Raw genomic sequence first — 25,908 nt, 5'->3', positions numbered from 1 at the left:
TCATCACTGATGTTTCTCTCTCTCTCTCCCTCTCCCTTCCTCTCTGAAATCAATAAAAATACATAAAAAATAAAACTTAAAAAAGAGCACTAATGAAACTGCCCAGGCCACCAAGGGTATGCATATTTGAAAAGCCACCAAGTTATGTGAGGGTGCCAGTTTACAGAAGCAATGTGTGCCATTCCATCGTTATAATGGTGGCGTTCATAGGTGTGCCCAGGCCAAACAGTGGGGTTGGACACAGGGTCGGTGGCCCAAAAGGAGTGCTGAATTTTTGCTGCACATGCTTACAAATGCAGAGAGTAATGCTAAACTTAAAGGTTTAGATGCAGATTCTCTAGTCATTAAGCGCATCTAGGTGAACAAAGCTCCGAAGATGCAACACAGAACTTACAGAGCTCATGGGCGGATTAACTCATACATGAGCTCTCCCTGCCACATGGAGATGCTCCTTACTGAAGAAGAGCAGGTTGTTCCTAAACCAGAAGAGGTTGCACAGAAGGAAAAGATACCCCAGACGAAACTGAAGAAACAAAAACTTATGGTCCAGGAGTAAATTCAGCATGAAATAAATACTAATAAAGTAAAAAAATCATCCCTGAGGAGGAAAGCAGCCCCTATTACATGAACAGAGACAGAGCATAACCTACTATTAGCTGCCATGAAGTAGGCACTTAAATTCACTGTAGCTAGTCCTAGCCCTTGATAGAAATGACTCAATTTATTCAATGTTTTAGAAAATACATAAAGCAAACAGAAGAAAAGGCTAAAACATATGCAAACCAGATGCATAGCCTTCAAGGTTAGACTGCCTTTGGCAAGCATGACTGAATCATCTGATGGCACCATGGAACAGAGCAATATAAATAATTCTCAAATTCATAAAGAGAAGCAAAGTCCCATAGTTGAGCTGGGTCCTTAGGTCTACTACTTTTTTATAATTTGTCCCTTTCTACACTACTAGAAACTTCAAATATAGTTAGCAAAAAGTGGCACAGAGAAACAAATACAAATGATTCAACATAAAACAATGAAACAAACAGAAACATGCAGTTTCCTGCAGTCTTCAATCTGGCTGTGCAAGGCTGAAGGCTCTCCTCACTTCTCCAGAAAAAATTTCAGTTTTTCCTGTAGGGAAATTATCTGTAGGGAGAGGCAGAAAAACATGAAAAAATCATCAAGTTCCACTACTTGATCTAGAATTTACTTATATGAACCAAAAAAGAACTGTAATTTGACATTTATATGGTATGTTAATGTTGTGATGTTCCAAAGAACAATGCCACAGTCAAGAATGTGTACAACCCTAGCCAGGTTGTCTCAGTGGATAGAGTGTTGGCCTGCAGACCAAAAGGTCCCAGGTTTGGTTCGGTCCAGGGCATGTACCTTGGTTGCAGGCTCCTCCCAGCCTGGGCCCTGGTCGGGGCACATGCAGGAGGCAACCAATTGATGTGTTTCTCTCACATTGATGTTTCTCTCTGTCTTTCCCTCTCTCTTCCACTCTTCAAAAAAAAATCAATGGAAAAATATCCTCAGGTGAGGATTAATAAACAAACAAAAAACAAAAAACAAACAAACAAAAAAAGAATGTGTACAGAACCCTGGTTGGTGTTTCTCAGTGGTTAGGGTGTTGACCTGGGCACCGAAGGGTTGAAGGCTTGATTCCAAGTCAATGGCACGTACTTGGGTTTCAAGGGCATGTACCTGGGTTGCAGGTTGGATCTCGGGGTGCATGCAGGAGGCAACCAATTGTGTCACACTCACATCGATGTTTCTCCCTCCTGCCCTGCCTTCCTCCCTCCCTTCCTTCCTCCCTTTTACCCACTCTAAAAAGTAAAGAAAAAAATATCCTCAGTGAGGATTAACAAACAAAAAGAATACATACACAATGCTGCAGCCATGATATTGTCCTTTATTTTGACAAATTTGTAAAAGGAAGCTTTAAAATTGAATATACGGAAAAGTTAAATATGCTTGCTGTTAAGAATTTGTACTTCTGGAAGAGTATACAGAGGTCATAGCTCAGTGTGGGAGTAATGGAGATGGGATTACTGTAGTCATATTCAAAGAGTCAGAAGGTAAGACAGTTGGGAGAGCCTCTTGATTCATTGAACACAGTAGGTTTTATACCGGGTCTTAGCTGCTGCTTCTTGCCACATTAAGAGACACTTGGAAACTGGTTCAGAGTCCTGACCAGTTAGGAGCTTGTGATGGTCTTCTTATCCTAATGCATTCTAAGTCAGAAGCCCTGAAACTTTTGTGATGTAGGATTTATTTATTTTTTTACTTGAAATGGCAAAGTGACTAATAACACTCAGAAATATACTGTCTGTGGAACAAAAATGTTTTTTTGAATATTATTCAATTTAGTTCACTACATTCCAATGTGGCTTTTCATTCTGTGAAATGAAAAGAATGGAGCATTGTGAAATGATCCTATGCTGCACACCATCTACTGAAACTACTATAATTGCCACCTGCAGTAATTTAGAGGCCTTTTTCACTCAGATGCTGACCATGATTACAACCACTGACTGGTCCAATTTTCTCTTTTGTGGGCTCTTGCTTCACCCACCACCTCCTAAAGGTAGCTTTCCCCATAGGTTCAGACATCTTGCTGAGCAGTCAACCTGGCTAACTCATCTATCCCCACAGCTTCAGTGATCATTTCTATGCATGAGCCACTCTCCACTCTACCATTTTAGAGTGCTTCCAACTCAACTAATCATCTTCTCCATCCTCCACCCCCAATAATATCTTCCTGTTGTTTTCATTTGTGTTAATGGCACACCATTTTCTGGTTACCCAGGCTTTGAACTCCTCTTTCTCCCCCTTTTTGTCCTTTAAGTCTAATCAATTGTTGAGTTCTGATTCCTTCTATCTCTTACATCTTCCTCTAGTCTTTCCCCACTCTAATTTCTCCCCTATATTACTGGAAGAGAAATCCTCCTGAATTACTACTCCCCAGGTTAAAAAAAAAAAAAAAAAGCTTTGATGGCTCATTATGACCTACATAAAAAATCTAAACTCTTTTGCCTGGCATCAATACCCTGAGCCATTTTGTACATGCTACTTTCTATACAGAATGCCCTTCTTTCTCTATCTCCTTATTAAAATCCAACCCACATTTTAAGGCCCCAGTCCAACACCATCTCTCCATAAACTCTTCCCTAATCTCAGTGGACAGTAGTGAGCTTGCAGTCCTTTAAATTCCTATCCTTCTCATGATTTCTTCCCCACTGGAGACAGAAACTGTGTTGTAAGCATTTTGTAGTTCTCTGCAGAATCTAGCTTAAATAAGCACCCAATAAATCTACATTAAATAAATGAATTAACATAAAGGGCTCTGAGTGAATAAAGTTTATAGCTATCTTTCTATGTTGAAAATAGCACTCCCCAATATTAACTACTTATGTTGATGAAAACAAAGATGTTTAGGGGGTGCTAAAGCAATCTTGGCATTAACCGTTCATATGATTGTTTATAAGCAGTACTTGGATAAGTGATTTACTGAGAGGAAGGGAACATACAGAACATAAGAATTCCCCCGGCCTTGTTGGATGGGGTTGGGGGACAGCATCATCTCTACCTTAAGAGTCCCATGTTAAGCCCATTATCATAATATGATCTCCAATCTCTTTAAAATTGTTACCCTCAAAAGTATAGGGCTGGAGTCAGCATATATTTTCTATATAGCTACTTGACCCTCACTTATCACACACTGCCCTGATATTTCCACTCTGCTCACTCTATTATGACTTTAAATAATAGTTATTCAAGTTAGATATCTGGTATGCATCCTTAATACTTCTTCTCCTTCAACACCCAGTAATTGACTTAGGTCCCATCAATTCCACCTTTAAAAAGTATTCACTCATATATGAATGTTCATAGCAGCATTATTTAGTGAGAGCTAATATGTGGAAACAACCCAAATGTCCATTGATAGATAAATGGATAAACAAAATGCGGTATATCGGTACAATAGAATATTATTCAGCCATAAAATGAAATAAAGTACTAATACATGCTGCAGCATGGATTAACCTTCAAAACATTATGCTAAGTGAAATAAATGAGACACAAAAGAATATATATGTTTCTTCTTATATGAAATAGCCAGAATAGGCAAAGTAGACTAGTAGGAAGTAGATTAGTAGTTGCCTAGAGGTGAAGCATAGGCGTGATTCAGAAGAAATGAGAAGTGAATGTTAATGGATACAGGTTTCTTTTGAGGATAGTGAAAATGTTCTAAGATTGATTGTGGTGATGGCTGCACAATTCTGTGAATGTACTAAAAGCCATTGAATTGTACAATTTAAATTGGTGAATTAAAAAAACAACATGGATGTATTTCTACTGCTGCCAAATAAGAAAGTGATGGTATCCTCTTATAGTCAAGAGAATGATAATGTTTAATTTTACTCCATTTTTGTCCTACAACATAGTCAGACACTTAAATTCATTTATGCAGTTAAAATTTTCCTCTATATAGTTTGCAGGGCAAAGGACATTGCGTGGTAAAGGGCCTTATCAGGGGGATCTGTGTATCTGTAGCGTGTATTTATACATGATGCCAATTTCTTGAAGCCTCTAAGCAGCAGTATTTTTCTCTGACTCCTATAAAGTATTCGTTTTGAGTTCCATTTAAAAAAAGAGATGGTAAAAATAAATAAATAAATAAATAAATAAATAAATAAATAAATAAATAAATGGGTGAATTGTATGGTATATGAATTATATATCTCAATAAAGCTGTTATAAAACATTTATATGGCAGTTAAAATTTTATACACACACACACACACACACACACACACACACACACACACACACACACTTTCCATTGCCCGCACCTTAGTCCAAGTTACTATTATCTCATTATATTACCACACAGCCTCTTTACTGGCCTCCTTCTTCTAGTCCTTCCCTCCTATAATACATTCTCCATATAAGAATCAGAGTGATCTTTTAAATTAAATGTTAGTCTCCTGCTTAAAATTCTTCAAGGGCTTCTAATTGCACTTAGGACTAAAATCCATCCTCATTATCATGGCCTGCAAGGGACCAGACAATATGGCATCAGCCTATTTCTCCAACCTTATGCTGTCACTCTCTTCCTTGTTTTGAATACTCCCGAGGTCCTCAAAGAGGCTACGTTCTTTCCAAATGTAGGACCTGGCACATGCTCCATCCAAAAAGCTCTTCATCCCCTTAGCCTGGACTTATCCATCAGATCTCAACCTAAGCATAACTTCCTCAGAAAGGCTGATCATTACACACACACACCCCAATTAAATCAGGACTCTCTATTCAAAGAGCACCATTGACTTTTTTTCCTTCACAGCACTTCTTCACTATCTGCACCCTCTTCTTTTTTTGTTGTTTTGTTTTGTTTTGTTAATCCTCAACCAAGGATATTTTTCCCATTGATTTCTTTTTAGAGAGAGTAGAAGGGATGGGGAGAGACAGAGAGAGAAACATCAATGTGAGAGAGATACATTGATTGGTTGCCTCCAGCATGCCCCCTGACCTGGAGCCAGGGATCAGGCCTACAACCGAGGTACATACCCTTAACCGGAATTGCACCTGGGACCCTTCAGTCCTCAGGCTGATGCTGTATCCACTGAGCCAAACCAGTTAGGGCATTATTTGTATAATTTGTTTACTGTCAACCTTCCCTGCTACACTGTTAGCTCCATGAGGACAAGTATTGTATGTCTTATTCAAGGTGAAGGGATTAAGAAGTACAGATTGGTAGTTACAAAATACCCATGGGGATGTAAAGTAAAGCATAGGGAATGTAGTCAGTACTCTATAATAATCAAAGCATAGTATGTTAATTAGACCAGACGACCTTCAGGACGAAGCCAGGGCTGTGAGGGAAGCCTGGGTCCCCGGTGCCGGAGGGAAGCTGGTGCCAGCAGCCGGGGGAAGGAAAGCCTACTCTTGCATGAATTTCATGCATCGGGCCTCTAGTATTCTAATAACTACGTATGGTGCCAGGTGGGTACTGGAAATATCAAGGGGAACACTTTGTAAATTATTTAATTGTCTAACCACTATGATGTACACCTGAAACTAATACAAAATAATATTGAATGTAAACTGTAATTGAAGAATAAAATTTAAAAAAACACTGTGTATATCCAGAACATTTCACTTAATACACATTCCACTTAATATCCGCTGAATGAGTGAATTTTCACAAAACCTTATTCCAACCTGCTACCTTCATTTAGAAGATTTGACCACTACTGTTCGAACAGCCAAACCCTGGCTGGTGTGGCTCAGTTGGTTGGAGCATTCTGTGCACCAAAGGGTCCTGGGTTCATCCTGGTCAGGGCACATACCCAGTTCAAGTTCAATCCCCAGATGGGGCACATATGGGACGCAGCCAATTAATGTTTCTCTCTCACATCAATGACTCTCTCTCTCTCTCTCTCTCTCTCTCTCTCTCTCTCTCTCTCTCTCTCTCTCCCTCTCTCCCTCCCTCCCTCCCTTTTTCTCTCTCTAAAATCAATGAATGCATACTCTCAGGTGAGGATTAAAAATAAGAAAAGAGCCCTGACCAGTGTTGCTCAGTGATTAGAGCGTCAACCGCGCAATGAAGGGTTTTGGGTTTGATTCCCAGTCAAGGGCACATACCCGAGTTGCAGATTCCATCCCAAGGGTGCATGTATGAGAAAACCAATCGATGTGTCTCTCTCACATCAATGTTTCTCTCTTCTCTCTCTCTCTCTCTCTCTCTCTCTCTCTCTCTCTCTCTCTCTCTCTCTCTCTCTCTCTCTTCCCCTCCCTCTCTCCTACTCTCTAGAAAATCAACTCAACTGAAAAAATATCCTCAATGAGGATTAATAACAATGACAAAAAAGAACAGTCAGAAATGAGATTGAGGGTTGGGTGGGGTATTATTTGTATCAAATATTTTCTGATTGATTTGAAAACACATTTCTTACCTGCTCATTTTTTTGTTTTTTCTGTAACTCAAGCTGCTCCAGCACAGAGTATAAATGATTCTGAAAAACAAATTGTGTGAATAATGCATTATGAATCTGAAAAAAAAAAAAAAAAAGAAGAGCCAAGAGAGGCAAACAGTTTGGCAAATAGTTTGATACGTAAGAAAACTGTCAGTCATAACAAAGGAGTACTCTTTTTAAAAGATTTAGAGTATAAAAACTGCACCCCCTAACTACAAGACCATCAATTTGATTTTATATACCCTACGTAGCATTTTTCCTTGTCCTGAAATAAAGGTTAGAAATGCCTCATGTTACATTGTTCTAGTTAGCACAAATCCTTTGATTGTGGTGAACTATTTTTAAAAAGCTGGCTTGAGCCCTAACCGGTTTGGCTCAGTGGATAGAGCATTGGCCTACGGACTCAAGGGTCCCAGGTTCGATTCCGGTCAAAGGCATGTACCTTGGTTGCGGGCACATCCCCAGTAGGGAGTATGCAGGAAGCAGCTGATCGATGTTTCTAACTCTCTATCCCTCTCCCTTCCTCTCTGTAAAAAATCAATAAAATATATTTTTTAAAAATAAAATAAAAAATAAAAAGCTGGCTTGGAATTTGGTGTTAATGAATGCCTCAATTTCCCTGCACTAGGTCAGAATATTACTATTCCTAACTATGCTGCATGCAACAACAATACCATATATCTGTATCTTTCAAAGTGTTCACATCTATTATGTCACTTGGTCATTCAACATGCTTCAGAATTTCCCTCTCTAAAAAGGAAAGCAAACATGGCATAAACATACATTTTCTTTTAGTTGAAATGTGTATTAATAAAAATAAATCAAGATATTGATTCTTATTCAAAGATGCATAATAAAATTTAAAAACAAATTTAGTTAATTCTCTTTCACTGCAATGAATACATTTTAGTACAAACAACAGGGTTCATCCTATGTCCTACCGCTTTCTGTGGTCCTTGGAAAGTTACTTAACCACTTTGAATTTAAAATCCTTATCTATAAAATGGGAATAGTAACAGTACCTATATTTCAGGGATGTAAGGATGAAATGAGATGATACATGTAAAATGTTAAGTTCTTTCTGTGCCTTTCACATAGGAAACGCTCAATATTGGAAATTATTATTTCAAGTCTCCTGGCTCCTTCCAAAAAAATGCTTATGTGACATTATCAAAATTACTCAGATAAAAGGAAGTAGAGCTATTATTAGGGGGTTCTAAGAGGTTGTTTAGCTTCATGAGTGAACAAGAATGCTGCTCAGGGAAGACATGAGTGGAAACCCAAGATGGGATTTTAAAAGTAAGATACCAAGATATCTTTATACCAGCCAACAAGAATTTACCTTCAGTGTCAGGTTTTCCACTTTCTTGATGAGATTCTTTTGTCTTTGTGCTCTGCACTGAATCTCTTGGATCTTCTTCTCCATGTAATGAATATGCTTCCGAATTTCTACGACTAACAGAGATAGACAGAAACTTTATGTATCTAAACACAGCCTAAAATAATGGATTGAAATCCAAATCAACTAAAAGTCCACTATGTCTAAGGGGTATATGCCTGCATGTATGGGCGTCCATGCCCACATTTTCCAAATAAATCCTATATAATAAAGAAAAAATATAAAAGTCCATATGCATCTGAGCAGTAACCTTTCAAACTTAGCCTTACAACTAATGCATGTTTAGAGTCAATCTTAGGCACTGCCACCCATTCTGTCTCACCCCTTTGTTTTTTCTTCTAACTTACCTATTAAACTGATTCCTTCCTTTGTCTTACACTGGCCAAATTCAATTAACTTGGCCTGTAGCTCCCTTTCCATATTCTCTTCATAATACTGTTCCGCCTCTTCATTCTCATCATCATAGTAAAATTCTTCATCATCATCATCATCATCATCATCATCCTCCTCTTCCTCCTCCTCCTCCTCCTCGTCCTCGTCCTCGTCCTCGTCCTGGTACTTATTCTTTTCCTCTTCATCATCACTGCTATTGCTAGAATCATTGAGTATCCTCCGAAGCATATGATATTCTGTTGGTTTTAAGCAAGAAAAAGGTGAAACTACCTGAAACTTTTCAAGTGACTTCCATTCCAGCTGCCATTGTACTTCACCTCAAATTTACTGGGCAATCAATGAATTTTTTAAAATATATTTTATTGATTTCAGAGAGGAAAGGAGATGGGGAAAGAGATAGAAACATCAATGATGAGAGACTCAATGATCGGCTGCCTCCTGCACACCCCCAATTGGGGATCAAGTCTGAAACCCAGACATAAGGCCTGACCAGGAATCAAACCGTGACCTCCTGGTTCATAGGTTGATGCTCAAGACTGAGCCACGCCAGCTGGGCTAACCAATGAATTTTATAAGTAATTTTTCTTGCAGGAATATTAGTCCCTTCAAAAAAACAAGGACAGGAAATATAAAACAATGTAACATTCATTCATGTATTAAATGATCAAGATATTTAGAGAATCTAAGGGCCCATAGAAAATTTTAATACCATAGATTGATGAGAGATTAGAACCGCAATCAAAAACCCACAAAGTACTGAGTGACCAATAATCAGAAAGAAGGGCAAAGTCATCCTTCTCCTGTAATTGGCCTGTAAGTCTATAGAGAGTAGTCTTGCACAGCGTCAACACCTACCCTCTCTGAAGCTCCTGTTTTTTGCCTTTATTAAAATACCTGGTGAGCTATCACCCCGCTTATAGCCACTTGTTCCTGGGGACATCTCAAAGCTTGGAACAGAGCCTTTACTTTCAATTTCCTTGGTTTCACCTTCAGCAATTACTTCCCATCCTGAAAGGGGCGGTCAAGGAAAAAAGCAGAAAGAAAGGAGAAGATGCCATTGAATGAGAAGAGGCTCTCTGCAGAAAGTGCTATTTATTTTAATCCAACTTTAGGCCTTTCTATCCAGATTCCTAGTATGGAGAAGTGCATTATATTGAATTACACATGTACTGGTAAATAAAATTTTATTTTATGAATTCACTGTTCCTAGCTAGAAAGTAACATTTCCAAAAATCTTAAGTTCTATACATCAAAATCAGCACGTAAGTACCAGAAGTGAGGGCTTGTCAGCAAGTACATATGGAATGGAACAGACTACACATATCATATCTATATATATACAACCCTAATATGCGAATAAACCAAACAGCAGAACTAAACAACCAGTCGCTATGACGTGTGCTGACCACCAGGGGGCATGCGCAGAACATGGCAGGCATCAGCAATAGGCGGCAGAGCACAGAACATGGCGGGCATTGGCCGTGGCGAATTGGTGGAGCAGGTGAGTGGGAGCGCCAGACCAAGACAGGGCACCAATCGCTGTCATCGGGGCGAGCCTCCCGTAGTTACTGAAAATTCTTTGTTCCCACACGCTGTGGTTCCATTGGGTGCTTGCACCTGCTGCCAGCACCGGCCCCACTCACACCCGCTGCTGGCACCAGAGCCGCTGTTCACACCCACTGCTGGCGCCCGACATCAGTCCCAATCACTTGGCACCGTCAGTGGGTGCGAGTAGTGGCTGCCGGCCCTGATCAACCCTCAAGGCTTTTCCACCTCCCCCTGCTCCTGAGGGGTGATTGAGTCTGGCAGCTGCCACTCGCACCTGCTGCTGGTGCCAGCCCCAATCGCTCTGTGCCAGCCCCAATTGCTTTGCGCCAGCAGTGGGTGCGAGTGGGGCCAGTGCCCTCAGCGCATGGGAGCAGCGGCAGCAGGAGAGGGGCTGCTGGCAGACAGGGAACCAGGGGCCGTGGTGGGAGGGGCCAGGAAGGGGTGTGGAGGATGGACTGAGGCCTGTCCCTGTGCCCACTGCAGCCTCACGGCCCACAGTTCCTTTCAAAGTGCATGAATCCGTGCACTGGGCCCCTAGTTTAATACAAAAGGATACGGACACTGACAGCTTCAGCATCAGAGCGCAGCAGTCTTTTCACTTCCTTTTCTGGATCAGGAGAGTCAGTGCACTGTACCAAAGTGGGGGGTAGGAGGAATATTAGTAATATCATTTAACACCCTGTATTTTCCAGGAAAGCCCTTTTTCTACATACAAATTCAAATAATTAACCCTCTTTAAGATATCCATCCAAATTTATACTTTAAGTAATGCTATTCATGAAGGAATCTTTTTTTAATATATTTTTATTTATTTCAGAGAGGAAGGGAGAGGGAGGGATAGAAATATCAATGATGAGAGAGAAACATGGATCGGCTGCCTCCTGCACACCTGCATGTGCCCTTGACTAGAATCAAACCCTGGACCCTTCAGTCAGCAGGCTGACACTCTATCCACTGAGACAAACCAGCTAGGGCTACGAAGGAATCTTGACCAGGTTCTAGATTTGTGTATGTTAAGCTTATTCTTTTTCCCAATCAAATTTCTTGAGACATTTAATCTTTTTAACCTGCAACTCTATGTTAAAGACCTGTCTCAGAGGTGCAACCCTTAGGCCTCAATTTTTAATTACTTGCCCTGACCCACATTGGCAAAGAACTATAATTCCTTATTTGTTATTTAGAAGTAATTTAGTTTAAAATCCAAATTCCCAGATTCCACTTCCCCACATCTTTATTATTTATATATTTTCCTATTAAAAGATGGGTCTTAGCTATGTGTTCTCCCTTAAACCAGTTTTAGATAATCATCTCCACAGCAACCGATTTGTCATGCCACAGATAGAAATTAGAACTCTGAGGGGGGATAGTGATTGCAAACAACTGCTGGTAAAAAGTGAGCCCTGACTTATAAAAAATGGCATTTTAAATAAATATCAGAGAAAAAAGGCTGATTAGAATACAAGGGGTCACTGGCCAAACTATATCTTTTCCTCTAGGAGTTATCAGACATTAAACAATGAATCCATTTTTCAATGAATCAAATTCAGTGTTTGTGTGGGAGTGAGGTTTAGTGGTGAGAAGGCTTGAAAGTAGCTTTTATGATTTTTTTATCTGTTTGAAATTAATAAGCTATGAAATAAAACATACTAAGGGCAAACAATAAGGTTGTATTATGACTGCCACCTCAGTAAAGCTGACTTCCTTGACTTGTTTGAAATCAACCAGCTATAAAATAAAATATAATAAACAATGAAGTTATAGTACGATTGTCATACTTCACTAAGGCTTAAAGAGTCTAAAACTATTCTTAACTTAGGTTTACATTTAGTAGGCATTCAATGAATGCTGTAGACTGACAATATAAAAGCCAAGGCAGCCATGTTCAAAGATTGAAAGACTAGTAAAGATGTAAAGTCTCCTCAGATTAATCTATAGGTTTGATGCAATTCCTTATCAAAATTCCAACAAGACTTTTCTATAGACATAGACAAACTTATTCTAACATGTAATATGTAATCTTTTTAAAATATGTTTTTAAATTGGTTTTAGACAAGGAAGAGAGAGAGAGAGAGAGAGAGAGAGAGAAACATTAATGAGAAACAACTGGCTGCCTCCTGAACACCCCCCACTGGCATCCAGCCCAAAACCTTGGCATGTGCCCTGACGGAATCAAACCAGTGACCTTTGGTGCATGGGACGACACTTAACCAACTGGGCCACACTGGCTGGGCTTATTCTAAAATTTATATGAAAAGGTACAGGCTGTCTAAAAGGTTAAAACAATCTTGACAAAGAAAATAAAAGTGAGAACAGTCATCTTGATTTCACGACATTATATAACTACATGTGATATCAATGGAAGGATCAACACATTGATTAATACAACAGAACAAGGAACCCAGAAAAAGACTCACACAAATATACCCAACCAATTTTTGACAACGATATAAAAGAAATACAATAGAGGAAGGATAGGCTTTTTAACAAATGGTGCTGAAGCAATTGGACAAGTAAAGGCAAAAACAAACAAACAACAACAACAAAACAAAAAAACCTTGAACTAAACCTTATACCTCTTACAAAAATTAACTCCAAAACAAATTGTAGAATTAAATGTAACATCTAAACTTGTTAGAAAAAAATATATAGAAAAAAATCTTGAGGATCTGGACTGTGCAAAAAGTTTTTTGGCTGGACACAAAAAGCAAGACCCTTAACGAGAAAAATCAATAAATTGGACCTCATTTAAAAAAAACAACAACTTTTGGTCTTTTAAAGATCCTATGAAGAAGATGAAAGACCAGCTACAGACTGGGAAAAAATATTGCAAACCAGATATATGACCCCCAAAAAACACCCTAATATTTAGATCATAACTCTCAAAACTCAACAATTTAAAAAATCAATTTAGAAAATGGGTGAAAGGCATGAACAGACATTTGACTGAAGTGGATTAAGTGGATAGCAAATACGCAAACAAGAGAATGTTCAACATCATTAGTCATCAGGGAAATGCAAATTAATATCACAAGGAGATCACTACACGTCTATCAGAATGGCTAAAATAAAAAATAGTGACAACACCTAATGCTGGTGAGGATATAGAGAAGGTAGTTCACACATACTGGTACATTGCTGGTGGGAATGTAAAACGGTACAGCCACTCTGGAAAACAGTCTGGCAGTTTCTTATACAATTAAACATGCAACTACCATATGACCCAACAATTGCACTCCTTGTCATTGATCCCAAAGTAACGGATGCTATGTTCACACAAAAACCTGTTCACAGCTTTACTTATAATTATCAAAAACTGGAAACAACCCAGATGTTCTTCAATGGGTGAACAGTTAAACAAACTGTGGTACATTCATACCATGAAATTACTCAGCAATAAAAGGGAATGAACTATTGATATATGCAACAACTTGCACAGATATTAAGGAAACTATGCTGAGTAGAAAAATGCCTATCTTAAATGTTATATATTGTAGGTTTCCATTTACATAACATTCTCAAAATGACAAATTATAGAACATGTTAATGATTGCCAGGGGTTAGAGACTAGGGGTATAAGGTAGGTGGGAGGTGAGTGTGACTATAAAATGGCAAGATGAGGGATTCTTGTGGTGTCAGAACTTTTTAGTATCTTGACTGTGTAGGTGGATATAGTATAAAACTGCAGACAACTAACACACACAGAGGAGTAGAAGTAAAACTGGAGAAATCTAAATAAGATTGGTGAATTGTAATAATGTCAATTTCTTCTTTGTGATATTGTACTATAATTTTGCAAAAAAAAAAAAAAGTTACAATGGGTAAACTGGGTAAAGTGTACGTGGTAACTCCCTTTTTTTCTTACAACTGCACGTGACTCTACAATTATTTAAAAATAAAAAAAGTTTAATTAAAAAAAATAAAACCAAACTACAATACTCCAGTAGCTTGCTCATGGTTCTAAAAATCTGAGGTAAGGTTAGGAATATAACCACAATTCCCAAATCTCAGGTGCTGCATGGGTTCACTTTAAAACTAAATCTTGTAATTGAAAACTAAAAGCATTAGCAGAAGTTTCAAATTCAAGACACAACCAGATACCTAAAGGAGTAGCCTATAACCTCAAGGATCAGGTTGGTATTTTGTTCACTATATATTTCCAATTGCTAGCACACAGTGGCATTTAGCTCACACTCAATAAATGTTTATCGAACATATAAATGAATGAACAATTAATCCCCAACCGTCTCTTTTCCCCTCCCCCACACCCTGCTAATAATCCTTTCCCAATCCACCCAGTAGGCACAGAAATAGCATGCAACTAACCTTTCTTCTTGTTTTGCGGAACCTTTTCTTTCTGACATTCTTAAGTGGTGGAGTAACTAAAATAAATTTAACATAGTGAAACATATATAATATTAATGGTAGTCACATATCTATCTGAATTTTGTAAGGAGAAATGTCATGTTATAAACTACTGGCTCATGACATGACTCTTTCCTTAAAGAATGTCTGGATGCCTAATGAACCAAACACCCAAGTGTGGTAAATGGGTCTCTGGTTCACAAGTAATTAGGATTCAACAGATAAATGTAGTCAGCCACAATGAGCAAAAGGGCTGGTGACTTACTGCCATGCTTCCAGGCATATTTTTTCTGTCTCTCCTTTTCCTTTTTCTTGATTACTTTAAGATCAGTAGAGGTAACTGCTTCTTCCGGAGAAGAGTGGAGATCACCATCAGCAGTGCACACAAGCATCTATATTTAACAAAAACAAAGATGTTGACTATGGACACAAACCTTGGGTTAGTAATGAATCATGATCATTCTTACCACCAGAAGTCCTAGAGCAGGGGTCCTCAAACTTTTTAAACAGCGGGCCAGTTCACTGTCCCTCAGACCATTGGAGGGCTGAACTATAGTTTAAAAAAAAAAAAACTATTAACAAATTCCTATGCACACTGCACATATCTTATTTTGAAGTAAAAAAAAAACAAAATGGGAACAAATACAATATTTGTATTTGCATGTGGCCCATGGGCCGTAGTTTGAGGACCCCTGTCCTAGAGGATAGAAATAAGGACAATGTTACTTGACATTTCCAGAAAACCAAGTATTACATACATTCATATTCATTCTCTCTGTGTCTTGGCATGTGGACTCTGTATGTGGACTTTGAGTGGGTATTTTTTAGCTTGAGTGTTTAACACTGTAGAAGGAATATGGTTAAAACAGATATATCCTAGCATTTGATTTAGAAAGAAAACAAAAAATCAAGAGAAGAGATGATAAGAATCAGCGTAAATCTCAACAGTTAAAAGCATACTGTTTTATCAGAGAGTTCAGAAGAAATCCCAGATGTTCATATCTATATATATAAAAGCCTAAGCAACCATCCGACCATTGGACCATTGGACTGTTTGACTGGTAGCTATGACTTGCAAGATCACCAGGGGGGCAGATGCTCAACGCATAGGCATGGACACATGGAACAGACTGATGAATCTCAGAGAGAAGTGGGGGTGGGGAGGGCGTGAAGAGATTAACCAAAGATCTTATATGCATACTAGAGGCCCGGTGCATGGATTCATGCACTGGTGGGGTCCCTTGGCCAGGCCTGTGGGGATCAGGCTGAAATGGGCCTGGTGCTCAGATTTGTGCGCCGGTGGGGTCCCTTGGCCTGGCCTGCAGGGATTGGGCCGAAACCAGCAGTCCCGACATCCCCCAAGGGGTCTCAGATTGCGAGAGGGCACAGGCCAGACCAAGGGACCCCACCAGTGCATGAATCCATGCACTGGGCCTCTAGTATTTCAAGTAATTAAAATCACTAGAGATGGCAAACAGGGGGCTCTAAAAGCTACTTGGATAAAATAAAATAGTGAAAAGTTATGAATAAAACACTAAACCAGAACATGCCATTGTATTTCTGTACAGTTGAGCTGGGAATTAGAAATGACAAGCAGCCATTCACAAGTGTAAAGAAGCACTGAAAGAAATAGAAAAGGGCCCTGCCTGGGCAGCTCAGTTGGTTAGAGTGTCATTCCAATATGCCAAGGTTGTAGGTTCAATCCTTGGTCAGGGCACATACAAGAATCAACCAATGAATGAATGCATAAATATGTGGAACAACAAATTAATGTTTCTCTCTCAAATCAATAAATAAAAACAAAGAGAGAAAAGGAGGGAGAAAGGGATTCCTGGAAGGATGTGAGAGCTAGGAGACTAAGAAAACTCATCCATACCTGGGAAATATCTGCCGTTTTATAAAACATTTTATTGTCAAGAGTCTTCAGACTTCCAATAACGCAAGGCAAGTCAACCACCTTAGCAGTTAGTGAGACATCTTTCACCTCAACAGCTGCATGACGTCCATCAGCTAAAGAGAAGCAGGAAAGATTAAAGTTGACATCTTCCCAATGTACTCTTAAACTTCCTAGGGTTTGAATAACTAAGACGTGTGTGGGATAAACTAGTCATTCAGTGAAGTCTACTATTTCTCATTATGCTAGAACTAGGGGCCCAGTGCACAAATTCCTGCACCTTAAAAGGAACCGTGGGCAGCAAGGCTGCAGTGGGCACAGGGGCAGGTCTTGGCCCATCCTCCTCACCCCACCCGGCCCCTCCCATCACGGCCCCTGGTATCCTGTCAGCTGGCAGCTCCGCTCCCTCCACCGCCACTCCCACACGCTGAAGACACCAGCCCTGCTTGCATCCACTGATGGCACGGAGCGAATAAGGCCGGCACCAGCAGTGGGTGCGAGCAGGGCCAGTGCCATCAGTGGGTGCGAGTGGCAGCTGCTGCCCCAATCACCCCTCAGGAGCAGGGGGATGTGGAGTAGCCCTCAGTGGTGATCAGGGCTGGCAGCCACTGCTCACACCCGCTGACGGTGCCGAGCAATCAGGGCCGGTGCCAGGCGCTGGCAGCAGGTGCAAACAGCAGCACTGGCACCAGCAGCAGGTGCTAACGGGGCCGGTGCCAGCAGCAGGTGGGAGCACTGGGCAGGACCGTTGTGGGGAGTCGCTATAGGGTTAAGCCTCGGACTGACCTGTTGGCAAAGTCACAAACAAGTCCCAGCTTAGAGGGCACAGTCCTCTTAGCATAATTAGGCTTGACCTTATAAGGCTCCCTAGATCTTATCTGGGAAGCTAATGGGCTGAGGGAGGTGCAGGAAGTGGCCAAAACAAGTGAAATTCACAAGAACAGTGTAACTATGGTCAAAACAAGTGAAACTCACAAGAACAGTGTAACTATGGTAACCACTACCTTGTTTACCTCTGACTATAAAATAAAGGCTTAGTTTGCCTCTGGATCTTTCACTGTGGCCTCAGCCAGGCACAGGAAGATCCACGGAGACTAAAGAGAGCTATGCTGATCATCTGAACGTTGTCTCCGTGTAAATCATTCTTCGCCGACTCCGTCCACACCTTTGGGAACCCCTGGCCCGCTGGGGCTGGACCCTGGCAGACCGTGGCATACGGGAGAAAGAATTTTCAGTAACCACCAGAGGCTCACCCCAATGACATCGACCGGTGCCCCACCTTGATCTGGCACCTTTGCTCACCTGCTTCACCATCCTACCATGGCCAACATTAGCCATGTTCTGTGCTCTGCTGCCTGCTGCCAACGCCTGCCTGCCATGTTCCGTGCGTGCCCCCTGGTGGCCAGTGCACATCATAACAACCTATTGTTTGGTTGTTCGGTTGCTCCACCGTTCAGTCTATTTGCATATTAGCCTTTTATTATATAGGATTGTACATGCACTCAGTAACTCCCCAAAGGAAAGAAGGCAGAGTAAATGGAATACATTTTCCCCCAGTTTGTGTCACTTGATCAAAAGTATAGAATTTTCTTAGTAATGGTTGTGAACAAATGTGAACAAAGTAGTAAATCTTTCATTCTCATCCTAAAAGGCAAATTCCGTTCATTCAAAGCCATTCATTTTAATACCATAAGAAGCATTTAATCATGTCATTATGCATGGGTGTTTTCAAAGGGTTGGGTGAGGGAAGGGTTGATCCTAGAATCTTGCTAGTAAGTCTCAATGTATAACCTCTAGTTAGCTTCACAAATATAAAATTTTATACAATCACCAAACACTGAAAAAAATATGTAGCCCTGGCCAGGTAGCCCAGTTGATTGGAACATTGTCCCATACACCAAAATGTTGCTGATTCGATTCCATGTCTGGGCGAGTATGGAAGGCAACTGATCGATGTTTCTCTCTTACATCAATATTTCTCTCTCTCTCCCCCACCTTCCTCTCTCTACAATCAATAAACATATCCTCAGGTGAGGATTAAAAACTTTTTGAAATAAAAGTATGTATATTATTAATATACTCCAGGCCCAGTGTATGACATTGGTGCACTATGGAAGAGGGGGGAGGCCTCAGCCCAGCTTGTGCCCTCTCTCAGTCCAGGACCCCTCAGGGGAATGTTTGCCTGCTGGCTTAGGCCCTCTCCCTCCTAAGCTGGCAGGTGGACATCCCCCCGAAGGTTCCTTAGTGCTGTCGTGGAGGCAGGAGAGGCTCCCGCCACCACAACTGTGCTCCCCAGCCGTGAGCCTAGCTTCTGGCCGAGTGGCACTCCCCCTGTAAGAGCACACTGACCACCAGGGGACAGCTCCTGCAATTAAGCATCTCCTCCCTGGTGGTCAATGCGTGTCATAGTGACCAGTAGTTCCACTATTCGGTCTATTTGCATATTAGCCTTTTATTATATAGGATTATATAGGATATACATTATACACTGACAACTCTGAATCCTGCCCAGATGTCTCAAATATGGATATCTTTTGAGGATTCAAGTGTAATCTTCTAATGGTAAGTGGAAAAAAAAAGATGCAGAACTATATTTCACATGATCTTTTTTGTGTAAATTAACTTTAAAAACAGAGATTATTTAAATGATTATATTATGCATAAAAGTTTTGTCTGTAAGGAAATACAAGGAGAAATGGTTAGTATTAGTTATTTTTGGCACTGACTTTGGGGCACTATGAAAGAGAGTTTCGCTCCTCCTTTTGAACTTTTTTGTTTTATTTGAATTTCCTAGCCATAAACTTGTATTGCCCTTTCTAAAAATGTCAATAGAGCTACTAGAGTTGTGGGTTTATGGGCCATTTTATATTTCCTTCTTTATATACTTATCTGTATTTATCTTCTTTTTAACATAGAAGTTTTATTAAATAAATACATGTATTGTCATGTAAAATTCGCTGAACAAAGGACATTCTATAATTTAAAAAAACAAACCCTCTGCAGCTTTTGATTTGCAATGGGTGATCCAGCTAGAATTAAAGCAAAGTGGCAATCACAGTTTAAATCAGGGGTCATCAAACTTTTTAAACAGGGGGCCAGTTCACTGCCCTCAGATTGTTGGAGGGCCGGACTATAGTTTTAAAAAACACTATGAACAAATTCCTATGCACACTGCACATATCTTATTTTGAAGTAAAAAAACAAAACGGGAACAAATACAGTATTTGTATTTGCATGTGGCCCGCGGGCCGTAGTTTGAGGACCCCTGGTTTAAAAGCACATACACACATACACACAGATTTTCAGGGCATAGGTTCTGCTTCTCTATATCTATAAAACCTAAAAATGTTGTTTAAAAGAGAGGAAGGTGTGTCACCTTTGTAAACAAAGAACAGTACATTCATTTGTCATAGTTAGAAATCCCAAAGCTTGTATGTTGGACACAATCAGCAGCAGGCAAATCCCACAGTTGACCCCTAAGTTCTTTCTTATACACATTTTGATAATTACCTCAAGTTGCATAATATCTACTTCTTTTCCTCTTAAAAGAAGAGATAGGAGTGATTTAAGCCTCTCTTAGGGTCCATCAAGACAGAGAACGCATTCTATTCTTTTCAAATCCTTAGTATGGAATAGAGCACCTGGCACAGAGCAATCCCTTAATAAGTTACTATTCAATGTATGGTGAATGGATATTAACTACTTACAAGACAAGTCAATTTTTAGTTTATCTTTCATGGCGACACTTCCGGATTGTATAATTTCTCTGACAGTAGCAGCATGTTCCTAAAAAGGAGATAAATTGACAAATTAGAAAGATTGTCTACTTGGCAGTTAATAGAACAGATATGTCAGAGACAGTCCTTCTTTAAAAAAACGTTAAGCCTTAGGAACATTAGGAACAATGCCATGTACCATGAGATACCATGCATTGTGCAGGTCAATTTAGGATGAGGTGAACTCTAATATCATTGTTGACTTTTAGTAGCTACAGTCAATGCCTTCTCCTAGTTCTATATTCCTGCCTCTCATTGCTACCCTTCAGTTATTGTTGCTAAAGAAAGGTTTAGCTGCAGTTTACTGAGTACATTAATTAACCCTAATGGGGGAAATAACTTTCTGAAGCCCATCTTAATATAGTTTTGTAGACTAAATAATACTTGAATATAGGTCTCAATGGGTGGGTGGGGGGGAACCTAACACAATGTTGACAGGAGCTTCAACAGTCTTGCATGGTGATCAATTTGAAGAACATGGTCCTTCTCACTAACCCTTTTGAGGTGACAGAAAAGATTTCAGTAGAGTCTTATCTTGGCTGTCCAATGAGTAGGCTGTTGATACTGAATCCATCATTGTCACAATTGTTTGCCAAGAAATCAACCCACATGATAGGTGGTATGTACAGGACAAAAAAAATGCTGCTAAAAGAGTACACACTGGGATAGGACTGCTTAATAGAACATGATTCCTGGGAAACAAATGTTCTCAGTTTTTATAGCCTACTTTAAATAGAAATGGTACAGAATCCAAGCAGAGCTAATACTTATGCACTGAAGATATTTGCTCTGAAATACAAGGGTTTCTTACCGGAGGCAGACGCCATATAAACTGGTTCTCAATTTCATAAGGAGCTTCATGCTGGTGTTTACTCATCTCTGGTTTTTGAGTTCATGAAAACAAAAACAAAACCAACAGAAAGTCACCAAAAACTCCTCTTGTTCCCTCTGCTGATCACTTCTGGTAGTACTGGTTAAATTATACAAGGCCTGGCGCATAATCCTCACTGGAATGATGTGTGTGTACAGTTCTGAAATACCTTATTTGAAATAACGTTATTATTTTTAAAAGTTCTTTATCTTCCCTACAATACTTGAAGATTTTAAAAAATCAATCCAAATAGCATAACAAATAAAATAAGATCTGTTATAAAACATGATTTGGTATTTTTTAAAATATATTTTATTGATTTTTTACAGAGAGGAAGGGAGAGAGATAGAGAGTTAGAAACATCGATGAGAGAGAAACATCGATCAGCTGCCTCCTGCACACTCCACTGGTGATGTACCGCAATCAAGGTACATGCCCTTGACCAGAATCGAACCTGGGATCCTTCAGTCCACAGGCCGACGCTCTATCCACTGAGCCAAACCGGCTACGGCTGATTTGGTATTTTTAATGATATTTTTTTACTCTCAGATAAAGGACCACAATTTCACCAATTGTAAGTGAAGGGGGTAAGTGAAGGGTATGTGAAGCAAACTACATTCCTCTGCAGGGAGGGTGCCAACCAAAGTCGGAAATCAACCCCCAAACCACTGGCAGAAATTTTCCATGATTATTAGAAAGAAACAAGAGCTAAATTTTCAATATTTTATTCACTATAATTGATTGGTAGGAATTAAACAAACCCATAGGAGAGCCAGTAGCTTTTATGACTCTAGACTAGAGCCAGCATAAATAGCTCAGATCTACCTTTCAAAAAGTCCAGTTCTTATGGCTAAGGTATCTATATGAGTACACCTAACTTCATTGAATAGACATTCCTGAAAGGTAATATGAAAGACTGTAAAATCCAATTTGATTTATTCATTGCTAGCCTTTACTGCGTGCATTCTGTGTGTAGGCACTACATTGAGTGTGTTAGGTCTATTATTTCGTATAAGCCTCACAACCACCAGTTATTTGAAACACCCCTAAAAGTTATTTAAAGGAATCCTACGACAGATCCATTTATATTTAAAAATACACCTTCTGTAAAGTGAATAATCCTAAATTAATCCTTATTTTTTTCATTTTATTTTCCATCTATTTTTGATAGCTCTTAAGTAGTTTGCATTTTGGGTTTTAGGGCTCTCACTTCTTCTGAGGAAACTTTTCTCAAATGTGGAGAGAAAACAATATACATATATGAAACCTGACAAAGTTTTATTAGGTTCTAAGAACATTATACTATATACCAAGTTATAAAATCTTATACCTTTGATTAATGTACAGCTCCTAATACTCTGTAAACCATTATCTGGGCTCTGAGTTTTGAACTTGAATATCATTTAAAAGCACTGGAAACTTTTTTTAAAAAAAAATCACATACAAGTTAGTCTGAGACCTTATTATGGTGAAATCATTCACCAGTTATAATTTCAATCCTTTAATATGACTTCAGAAACTATCAGAAATGCATAGAAAGCACAAGAGAAGCCAGCAGTGGAAAAGCGGGCAGCCAGGATGAGAGAGAGGAAAGGACGGGAAAAGAGAGACATTGCTTATTTGTGATAATCATTTTTTTCTTCCTGCTTCATACAGTTATACACAGGGGGTGTTAATTAAAATATAGCAAATTAAATTAAAAATCTTGGGGCTGAGAACATTGCATAACAGAATAAAAAGTAACAATCACTTAAGATTGGGAGCAGAAATACAGATATTTGAAGAACTGGCTGCTAAGCAAGATTTTATCAGATCAGTAGTAACTTTTGGAGTTCTCAGCAGAACTAAGAGTAGGACATTTTGTTCATTTCAATGCCTTTATTTTGTGAAAGAATGTAAAAAGGGAAACTTTCAGTGAAGGTGGGAAAACAGGGTTGAAATGAGTTTTTAATATGGTTTAAAATTTACCTGCATTTAACCAAATGAACTGGTTGTTTCGTATTTAAGAAAAGGCATCCACTTTTTCTGGCAAGCATTCTTTGATACATAGTTAAATTAATGGGACTTCTCTCCACCATTCATTACCCCCAAGCTCCATCTAGCTTCAGTGAAATTAGATTTGGAATTAGGATTATAGCTAGGTGGAAGGCACCAGACAACATGCTCCACACAGCCTAAGTCAGCATCAGCCAAAATTTGCATTTTCTCAAGTTCATAGCCGCGGACTGCAGTTTGGAGGCAATGACCCTCCATCCTTATTCCAGGGAGCACTAAGCTTCCAAGGGAAGAGCCCAGCTCATAGACTTGGAGGTTCCAGCCTTCGAGCCTGGCCGTCTAGGCTAGCAGCGCACGGAGGGAAGCACCGTGCGCTGACATACAGCACTAACCAGCTCCAGAACCCTCCGCCTGACCAACTCACCTGCTCCTCCTCTGACTCGCAATGGCACCCGAAAGGCCGAGCGGGGAAGACACCCTTCTCTGCCCTGGCGGTTCCGAAGGGGGCGTGTGTGGGCTACAGGGAAACAAGCCATGGGGTCCGACGGCAGGCGGCGAGTGGACTGTGCAGCCACAGGTAGCAGCAGAGCGCACAGCCCCTCCCCACTAGCCACGCCTCCGCTGCCGCCTGCTGGAGCTGACAGACAAGTGGCCTCGAGGCGGCAGCCAGATCGTCGCGTGCTGGGTGGGGGTGAGGGTGGGGTTGGGGGAAAAGGCTCAAGAGGCTCAGGACGCTCTGGGGTCTCAAGGAACAAGGCTTCAGAACAAATTCTCTTGGCACGGGGCAACCTTCAGAGTGGCCACAGGACTTTTACCAGTGCGATATTTGTAAAAGGGGTGGCACATTCGGCTGCTGCTCGCCGGATGACAAATATGCCACTACGCAAACCCATGAAATAATTAGAATCCCGCCCAAACTATGTAACATATTAGCCACCCCGTCTCCTCCACAGAGTCATTATTTTACATCTTTGGACAGGAACACAAGTTACACTAATTTCTCCTCAAGGGGGTCGCACAGTTCAAATAAACTCCCAAAAATATCGTTAATATTTTTTTGGCGGGGGTGGAACATAAACCACTTACCCTGCCTTCCCGTTAAGTTTTCCAGAGGAGGTCTGGCAGCAGTCTGGGCATCACCTTGGGCGCTGACGTAGGCATCAGTTCGGGCGCCATGGTCGACAAGAGTTGAGGTGCCTTGCTCACCCGCAATTTGGGTTCTGCAGCCACTGGCAGTTTTAGTTCCAGAGTCGACAACAATTTGGGGCTCTTGGAAACTTATAGTTTCTGATATTAACGTTTGTAGTTTTGAATTACATTCCGACAGTTGGGAGAACTGTCCGTCAGGGTACTCCATGGTCTACCTACTTGAGGTACTAAAATGGCTCCCTGCTCAGTCATGTGACTTGAACCGTTCTAGTACTTTCCTGAAACGATGTCAAAGGCATCCTCCTTAAAGGCATAGGGATAATATTAGAGCTATTGTGGGTTCCTGTTAGAGATTATAGTCACGAAGTCTCTACTGCCTAACACTTATCCAAACTAAATTACAATATTTTTGGAACACTAATTATTGTGCAATCATTTCTTTTGAATAAGTGATTTTTTTTTCATTTAGTGAAACTAAATTACCAGAGCTTCAAACCTGGATAAAATTGCTTTTGGTCCTTATTAGAATTCATCCACCTAGCCTTGAGGCTGCTACATCAAGGGTTATAATACAAAATATACCATGAAATTTGGCTTTCATTTACTGTATAATATTCGTGAAGGCATATATTACATCAAAATACAATTTTGATGTAATAACTCAAAGGAAAATAATTATATTTTTGGTCACTGAGATAGTTGAGTGATTGTGTGTTTTGAATCATATGGGCAATGTGAATTGAGTAATTAACTTTCCTTGTGATGGCTGCTATAAGGCTCAGAACTCATTTTGCAACACACCTCTAAAAACTGTGAACCTTATTGGCATATGTTGATATTTCTTTTTATCTTAAACAGTCTCTCCCAATTCCCTAATTTTTATTTTGTGTGATAAGTAACACTGAAAGCTGCTTCAAAACCTTTTAAAAAGTGAATTCAATATAAATATTAGATAATTTAAAAATAGAACTCTTGCCAAAACCGGTTTGGCTCAGTGGATAGAGCACCGGCCTGCGGACTGAAAGGTCCCAGGTTCGATTCCGGTCAAGGGCATGTACCTGGGTTGCGGGCACATCCCCAGTAAGAGATGTGCAGGAGGCAGCTGATCGATGTTTCTCTCTCATCGATGTTTCTCTCTCTCTCCCTTCCTCTCTGCAAAAAATCAATAAAATATATTAAAATAAATAAATAAATTAAAATAGAACTCTAATATGTAAATCTTTAGACAATAAAAAAAAATAGAGCTCTTGCAAAATTGTCACAGGGAGCATCCCTGTGGGTGGAGGTGAAGAGCATAGTCAGCTCACTTGTAATTCAATCACCTGACAAATGTTAAGAATCTAATGTGCCAGGCATGATATTTTTTAAAAAAGTTAGTTAACTGACCAGTGTCACAATCTAGTAAATGCTTAAAATATGGTAAGAGATAATTAAAATATAGTAAGAGTTCATTAAAATATGGTAAGAGTTCCATCCATGCTGTGGCAAATGGTAAGAATTCCTTCTTTTTTACAGCAGCGTAGTATTCCATTGTGTAGATA

At 39.9% G+C, this 25,908-nt stretch overlaps 1 protein-coding gene and 1 pseudogene across 1 annotated transcript; one reads left to right on the top strand and one right to left on the bottom strand.

Moving 5' to 3' along the window:
* The first annotated feature begins 88 nt into the window (after positions 1-88).
* On the top strand, positions 89-556 carry LOC118654720 (annotated as a pseudogene).
* TAF7L (TATA-box binding protein associated factor 7 like) lies at positions 521-24,575 on the bottom strand. Its single transcript, XM_036306133.1, has 14 exons — positions 24,345-24,575; positions 22,087-22,100; positions 21,164-21,242; positions 20,284-20,362; positions 16,559-16,692; positions 14,948-15,074; positions 14,644-14,699; positions 12,004-12,045; positions 10,877-10,949; positions 9,667-9,780; positions 8,727-9,008; positions 8,323-8,435; positions 6,960-7,019; positions 521-1,143 (listed from the first exon to the last, which is right to left on the bottom strand). The coding sequence occupies exons 1-14, from the start codon at positions 24,573-24,575 to the stop codon at positions 1,099-1,101; spliced, it is 1,449 nt and encodes a 482-aa protein (XP_036162026.1). The 3' UTR covers positions 521-1,098.
* Positions 24,576-25,908: the final 1,333 nt, after the last annotated feature.

Source organism: Myotis myotis, unplaced genomic scaffold, assembly GCF_014108235.1.
Source record: "Myotis myotis isolate mMyoMyo1 unplaced genomic scaffold, mMyoMyo1.p scaffold_m19_p_4, whole genome shotgun sequence".
NCBI lineage: Eukaryota > Metazoa > Chordata > Mammalia > Chiroptera > Vespertilionidae > Myotis > Myotis myotis.
This window is presented reverse-complemented; position numbering and strand designations above follow the sequence as displayed.